At 32.8% G+C, this 8,151-nt stretch overlaps 1 protein-coding gene across 1 annotated transcript; it reads right to left on the reverse strand.

Moving 5' to 3' along the window:
* Nucleotides 1-1,105: 1,105 nt before the first annotated feature.
* LOC107770444 (HVA22-like protein e) lies at nt 1,106-3,482 on the reverse strand. Its single transcript, XM_016589752.2, has 5 exons — nt 3,297-3,482; nt 3,158-3,184; nt 2,882-3,004; nt 2,450-2,651; nt 1,106-1,351 (listed from the first exon to the last, which is right to left on the reverse strand). The coding sequence occupies exons 1-5, from the start codon at nt 3,341-3,343 to the stop codon at nt 1,340-1,342; spliced, it is 411 nt and encodes a 136-aa protein (XP_016445238.1). The 5' UTR covers nt 3,344-3,482; the 3' UTR covers nt 1,106-1,339.
* Between the last annotated feature and the right edge of the window lie 4,669 nt (nt 3,483-8,151).

Genomic DNA, 8,151 nt, shown 5'->3' on the forward strand with positions numbered 1-8,151 from the left:
ATATATATATATATATATATATATATATATATATATATATATATATATATATATATATATATATATATATATATATATATATATATATATATATATATATATATATATATATATATATATATATATATATATATATATATATATATATATATATATATATATATATATATATATATATATATAGAGTCTCCATGAGAGTTGTTTACATTCTCCTGTGTCTAACTTGTAATCCAGACAGATGTTGTACTTTATTATATTTCTTAGTAGACGTTGATGCACTTGTGACACCAGATTTTGGGGGTTCCTAGTGGATGTTCATTATTGTAGTCACGTAATTATTATCATTTTATTTTGTAATTTATACGAAAATTGGTAAAGATGATCACGGGTCTGACCAAGTACCAGATTTTTACCTTATTTATATAATGAGATTTATGATTTCAAAAATATTAATATGAGTAATTAAGTTGTTAGTTCACCGTTAGCTTGCATGACGGCGACATCACGATCTATAGGGGATTTTGGGTCGTAACAATTATATTGGCTTACCCGTTGATATTCTCTTTGAATCTACGCCGATGCGGGTACTTCTTCGTCTTCCTCATCTTTTCAGTACTTTTTTCGGCTTCTGTGTGCTAAAGGGAAAAGGGTAATTTTGATTTGGTAATCTAAACTTAACATAAACATTTAGTTTGAATTCAAATTCAAAAGTTTTGGTGGTCTAATAGTCTCTCGTGATTTTCTCTTTCGGCTGAATAATTGCTTTTTGCTTCACTACTATTGTCTCCTCAAACCGACATCTTTAAATTTACCAAAGACAGAATCCAATAACAGGAAGAAGAAGAAATTTAAAAAACACAAAAATGAAAAAGAATTGGGAATCAAAGAATAGACACATACTCCCACCGTTCACTTTTATTTGAACAGTAAGGAATTTGCACACCCCTTAAGAAATAATAAATGAAATGCATAATTTACTATAATACTCATATTAATTGATACATATTTTTAATGGATTTGAGAAAATGATTTGAAATGAGTAATTAATATTGTGAGTATAATAGGAAAAAAAATTATCTTATCTTGATATGTTAAAAATGACAAGTAAAAATAAAAATTTATTTTTATAATACTGGACAAATAAAATGAACGGAGGGAGTATATCATATCTCCTGTTAGGTAATACATGACATCTATATTAGCAGCACCGTCCATTTTTTCCATAACAATAGAAACATATCATCTCTTCAGTGCATTACAAAAGGAAAGTAACGATTTTGCATATATCCACATAAGACCATCCACTTAGCCTAATTTGATGCTTGCATCCTCAGCAACTTTAGTGCTCTCCCTGTTAAGGGAAAAACACAACGAAATTATTCAATTAATTACGCACTTTGTTCTTTAGTACTTACTCTTTTCTTTTGCTCAGTGCCTTTTTTTTATGGTCAATGTTGAAAAAGAAGTCCAAGTGAAAAGAGAAAAAGACAAAACTAGTTGTAACAGGACCTAATAATAAATCGAAAACAAAAAGTGACGTTATTTATAGCTTTTTTCAATTTCTTTTTAGAAAACGTTGTTCATTGGATATGATCAATGTCAAAAAATTTGATATTTTAGAAATGGAGAAGAGTAGACCTAAAAGCACCTCGGATTCCGATTATCTTTCATATCAAATGTATATTAGAATAGACTTTACATTGTTCTGAAAATATTATAAACGATATAGATTTGGTTAAAAAAAAGTTTTTGATGTTGTGTTGAAAAATAAATTTTATAAGTTTAAGTTAGTTTTGGATATCCATTTTATTTATAAAAAAATTAAAGTTATCTGGGTGGAAGAAAAAATTTCAGTCAAAAACTGTAGTAAACTAATTTTTGGGAACCGAAATTTTGTTTCAAAATTTTTGACATTGATCATATCCAATGAACAACGTTTTCTAAAAAGAAATTGAAAAAAGCTATAAATAACGTCACTTTTTGTTTTCGATTTATTATTAGGTCCTGTTACAACTAGTTTTGTCTTTTTCTCTTTTCACTTGGACTTCTTTTTCAACATTGACCATAAAAAAAAAGGCACTGAGCAAAAGAAAAGAGTAAGTACTAAAGAACAAAGTGCGTAATTACAGTTTTTGACTGAAATTTTTTCTTCCACCCAGATAACTTTAATTTTTTTATAAATAAAATAGATATCCAAAACTAACTTAAACTTATAAAATTTATTTTTCAACACAACATCAAAAACTTTTTTTTTAACCAAATCTATATCGTTTATAATATTTTCAGAACAATGTAAAGTCTATTCTAATATACATTTGATATGAAAGATAATCGGAATCCGAGGTGCTTTTAGGTCTATTCTTCTCCATTTCTAAAATCTAATTAGTATTTTGGTGTCTCTAGAAATCAAATACAGAATGTTTCAAGAAAACAGGGGAAAGAATTTCACCTTCTTAAGGGTGATGAAATCCACAAGCTTGTTTTTGGGTTTGCCATTAGGAGACTGAGACTTGTCTTGAAAATATGCAGATCCATATTTCTTGATCAGCTTTTCCCTAACAAATTTCCCATAAATGAAAGCAGCTCCCCTGAATTGGGGAAGAACCAACCATGCCACAAATGCCAACTTCACCTCGTACCAAATTGGTATCCTAGCATTACACAACATCATCCAATCAAAATTCAGAAATTCACTGTATATAAAGGGAACCTCAGAGCAAAGTTAAAATTATTTTCGTGTGACATCATGGCAGATAGTCTATATTACGCCCCTTCCCGGATCCTGTGTGAACGCGGGAGGACTTGTGCTGACTTGCACTTATAAAGTTAGAATTAATCGGTTTTGCTCTTTCATTTCGATTTTCTATCTTTTACTACTTACCATTGAAGAATGGGTTCAAGTACCATTTCCATGAGAGTAAGAAAAGAGTAGAGAATCCAATAAGCAAGCCATTGCTCATCATCCACCTTCGATGTGCTTTCTATTGCTACTACTGATGCATATCTATACAGCAAAACAAAAAGAAATTAAGACCACAGGATTAACTTTTCAGACTAGCTCGATAAATTCTTTTCTTTTAAGAAAGAAGTAAACAAATAATAAGGTACGTAACACCATTTGTAAAGAATAAAAAAGAAAGCAGATGGATTTACTTACAGAGGATACAGTAACATCACCACTGGCCTGCATGTTTATTTTTTTTAAAAAAGAATCAGATAAATAAAGCAACCGCTGAACGTTAAACGACATCGTAAAAAGATTGTCGTAGGAAAGAAATGAAAAGGTGAATTAATACCCGGCAAGAGCGTGGAGGTGAGAAAGCAAAGTCCAGAATTTGCTCATGATTACTTTAGAACTATGGATATATTAGGTCGTTGTGCTATAAAAGGAACACAAAGAAACAGAGTCTAGCCTATTTGAAATTAGAGGACAAAAGCTTGGATTTAGACAGCAATTACTGACTTGTTTTTGAAGAAGAGATGGTGACAAGCATTATTTATAGCATGGGGTGTACAAAACGACGTGGGCAGTGGTAAAACTGGTCAAGTTAGCATCTTATGCATTTTGACGTGGCGTTCTAGGTTTTCCTGCACCGACCAACTTTGTAACTTTGCGTACCGACGCGATCTAAGTTTAATTTTATTAAACCAAATCTAACAACACATACAAGTATAAAGAAAACAATTTAAAAACCTGAAGAAGATAAAGTCACAGTAATAATAATAATAATGTGTAGTACTGGTCTATTTATTGGAGGCAAAAATGTACAGCATGTTTACCGCGACTACAGGTTTTTCTAAAGGCAAAAGCTTGTGGTGCAACGTACTACAGTAAATGTCTCTATGGGATTGAGTAAACAAATAATTGTTGGTAGTCGTGGAGTTAGAGTATTCCAGGGATAAATTTAATAGTTTTTGTTTAGATTCTTATTTTTATTAGAAAATTTATTACTTCCTCCGGTTCATAATAAGTAACAATTTTACTTTTGACACACCTATTAAAAAAATACGTACTTCGAGAAAAAAAGATATATTTACTAAATTAACCTTAACTAATTATTACCTTGACACATTAAAATATATAAATAAGATAAATTTTGAAAACATAAAATTAATTTCTTCTTAATTATATAAATGGACACTTATTTTGTATCAAAATAAAAAAGTAAAATAGTCACCAATTATGGACCAAAGAAGATAACTATATTAGTTACGAACCTAATAACTAAGACTATATTAGTTACGAACCTAATAACTAAGACGAGTTATGAATTAAACGTGTAAATACAAATCTTATAAACTTTAAGTACCGACTCCATAGCTGCCTCCTCAATGCTGCGGTCTTCAGACTTTAAATTTATGTTGGTAGATGGCATTGTAGTTTAATTTCCAAGGGAACAGAAGTCACGTGATCACGTGACAGGTTGCATATGGAGCATCTCTCTAACCAGGTTTTTGTTCTGACGATGAAGTTAGTTCTAATTTCTAGGTATATATAGTCCTTTAATAAATAAAATAATATCATCAAACCACACAGGTCGTCGGACCGTTGATTCCTTTCACCTTCATCATTTTCAACCAATAGGTTGTGAGTTCGAGTCACCCCAAAAATAAGGTAGAAAATTTTTGGAAGGAGGGAGCCGAGGGTCTATCGGAAGGGTGTATCGGAAACAACCTCTCTACCCCAGGATAGAGGTAAGGTCTGCGTACGAACTACCCTCCCCATACCTCATTAGTGAAATTATACTGGGTTGTTGTTGTAGTTGTAGTATTTGAGACTTATGACAATTGCAAGCAAAATTTATGATTTTTTTGGTGAAAACTTTTATTATATATACTTTGGGGAGGGAGAGAAATAAAGGGTAGGAAATTACAAGTTCTAAAATCAACTCTCATCAACAAGGTAAAAGTTCAAACTATAATCATAAGAATGATATATCGCAACCAGTTATTTTTCATCCACAATTGCGTCGGCTAATGAATATAAATTATGAGTGGTAACGTAAGATTCCAAGTTCCATTCTCTTTCTCTCCTACTTTTCTTTTTAACCACAAAAGCAATCTCGTGGTATATGAAGAAAGCTGAGCTACACAGAGGAAAGAGACGAGAAAGAGAGAATCAGTTTTTTATTTCCACTAACTAATAAACCGTACAGTACACATCTATTTATACTTGAGCTAAAACACTAACTATCTAACTAATACTCGTTACTTAATCTAACAACCTCCTAACAATAATTAAGAACTACACAACTAACTAACATACATGACTGTCACGTGATCACTTCTTAACCATCTCAATAGTATATGATACCAATGGTTAAACAGAGCAGAATGCTAAATAATAGGAAAAGCTTTTAGTTCAAGCTCAAGGTAGATATATAGTGTATACTATAAAAATCGATCTCAAAAGTTGAGTGAATTAGAAAGCAACACGTGTCAAGGATGATGAATCAATAGTAATTCAACCATGTTCACACCGGATACAAATTTGTGGCCGGATAAGATGTTGATACCGGATACAAACATGTGACCGGAATAATAAGCAATTTAAGATATGACCGTTACAGAAACGTTACAGAAGATCTCAAGATTCCTTTGAACTTTATTAGGCTTTATTACCCTTTATTATTCTTTATCACCTTTTTATTATCTTTTATTGTAGCATTAATATTGGTAATTAATGACACACAATTGGTAGATCATACAGCCCACAATTCTAGTATAAATTGAGGCTTTCATTCTATTGTAAGATATAAGAAAATACCGATAGCAAAAGACTAGTATTATCTCTCACATTCTTTTAAGCTTTATACAAGTGGTGTCAAGATTTTCCAATTATTCTTGATCCTGGTGGAAACATTCTTAAGCTAAGGCTTGTCTTTTCCTTAATTATTCTTATTTTATTCGCTTCTATTCTTTATTACTTTATTCTATCAGATCAATTTAATCCACATGTCTATAAACCGCGTTACAAATTCAACTGTATCGTTTGACGGGTAAATAGTTTGGCGCCCACCGTGGGGCATAGACAATTGTGATATTATTTTGGTCTGTTTATCTTTTACTAACATACTTTGAAGCTTTTTTCTTGTAAGTATAAAACAGTTATGGCACCTAATGATGTCAACAACTCGCTTAATATTGGAACAAATAATGACAAGCCCGTGGACAATCTTCATGATGAAAATCAACAGGATGGTTCAACCAGTGAAACACGTCTCGATGAAAATGAGTCAACTCCTAACCTGGTTGAAAGAAATACTCGGCGTGCATGGAGTCCTACCCCTATGGATGATGAACCCGTTGCTGATAATGTTAAAGTTTTGATAGCGGAGCAAAGGAAAATAATGAATCATATATCAAGACAAGACTGAATTATGACTGAGCTCCAGCATGCGCTATCGGTTGTTTCCAATAATTCTAATGGTGGAGTCTGACCCCTCCTGGGGTTCCTATAAATCAAATGGCACCAAGACCCAACAACACCTTTACCAGGGGAAAGTTTAGATCAAACAACAACCAAGCGGGTGGAGCTGGCAATGGATTTGGAAATAAGAACAATGATCTTTTCAAAGACGAACTCATGAGGTGTATGAAAGAAATAAATTCTCGAATGGATCAGAATGCTAAGGAATTTCCTGCCCGAATAGATCAGATTCCGGGAGCACCTCCGGTCCTAAAGGGCCGGAATTCGAAGAAGTATATACAGTTGCCGTTCAAACCAAATGTGGACCTGGAGTTGATTCCAAAAAGATTTAAGATACCAGAAATTTTGAAATATGATGGAACTCCAGATCCATATGAACACATTACAACTTACGCTACAGCTGTGAAAGGAAATAATTTAGCTCCACATGAGATCGAATCAGTCTTGTTAAAAAAAATTGGCGAAACCCTAACAAAATGGGCTTTAACATGGTATTTATTTTTACCTCAACACTCAATTGATTCTTTTGAAATGCTTGCAGATTCTTTTAGGAATAAGGAAAGTTCAAGCTAGAAAATCAGATATATTCAGAATTGCTAAAAAAGACTCAGAGTTGCTACGAGAATTAGTGATCTGATTCCAAAAGGAGGGAATGTTGTTGCCGACGGTACCGAATGAATGGGCGGAGGAAGCATTTACCAAGGGTTTCAATCCCTTAAGCTCTAATGCCTCAAGGAAGTTGAAAGAGAGTATGTTGGATTTTCAAGCAACAACTTGGGCAAATGTTCGTAACAGATACGAATCAAAGATTCGCGTTAAAGATGATCAGGTAATCATATCGATATCTTCTACAACCCGGAATCAAGGTAAATCGAACTTTGATCAAAGGCATTCCAGACACCGGTTTGAACTATATCGATTAAAATCGCTGACTGACAGGAGGCAGGAGCATTCTCGTAGCGAGTCACTAGAAAATAATTTTGATAAAAGATAATAATGTCTACGAGCGCTAGGATATGTTATATTAAAGCAACAGAAAATCACAACAATAAGTACCGGAAGCATCTGAAGATAGTTCCAGAACAGTCCGTACAAGATACCGGAGATAGCCCGAACTTACTCCAGAATAAAAAAAGAATCGGGACTGCCAGATAAATGACTGGGGATTGCCAGATTAGCCCCAGAAAAAAAATAGAAGGAATCAGAATCAAGAACCGGATAGACCCAATAAATATAAGCCCGATCGCAATTCTCTTGCAATATATTTCCTGTAAACTGTCGTATATGAAAAGTTGTAAACACTTGTGTACGTTCAAGTAATGCAATGAAGCAAAGCTTTCACCTTCTAAAAACATTCTCGTATATGTCGGAATGAACAAAATCATTCTTGAAATTTGCTCATATTTAAAAGCAAATAAGGATTACAAATCCAAATAATTGTGCCCAAATGAACATGAGACATCCTCTTTATAAGAATCATAAACATAAGGGTCCTCTCTTGTAAAGTCATCCAATTAAATGGCTAAAGGTCAGATGTCTTGATTTTCCGATCGTAAAGTTAGCTGGGTGTATTAAATTTCTGAACTTTATCAAAATCAGAAGTATGAAATTCTTGGTTATCAACATCCCCGGTCTCTAAGGCTGTGAGGTTATAAAGGTTTCGGGTACAACTAAAAACCCAAGAGTCAAAACTCAAAGAAAATTTTTGGAGTACAACTAAA

Source organism: Nicotiana tabacum, chromosome 4 (genome assembly GCF_000715075.1).
Source record: "Nicotiana tabacum cultivar K326 chromosome 4, ASM71507v2, whole genome shotgun sequence".
Classification (NCBI taxonomy): Eukaryota; Viridiplantae; Streptophyta; class Magnoliopsida; order Solanales; family Solanaceae; genus Nicotiana; species Nicotiana tabacum.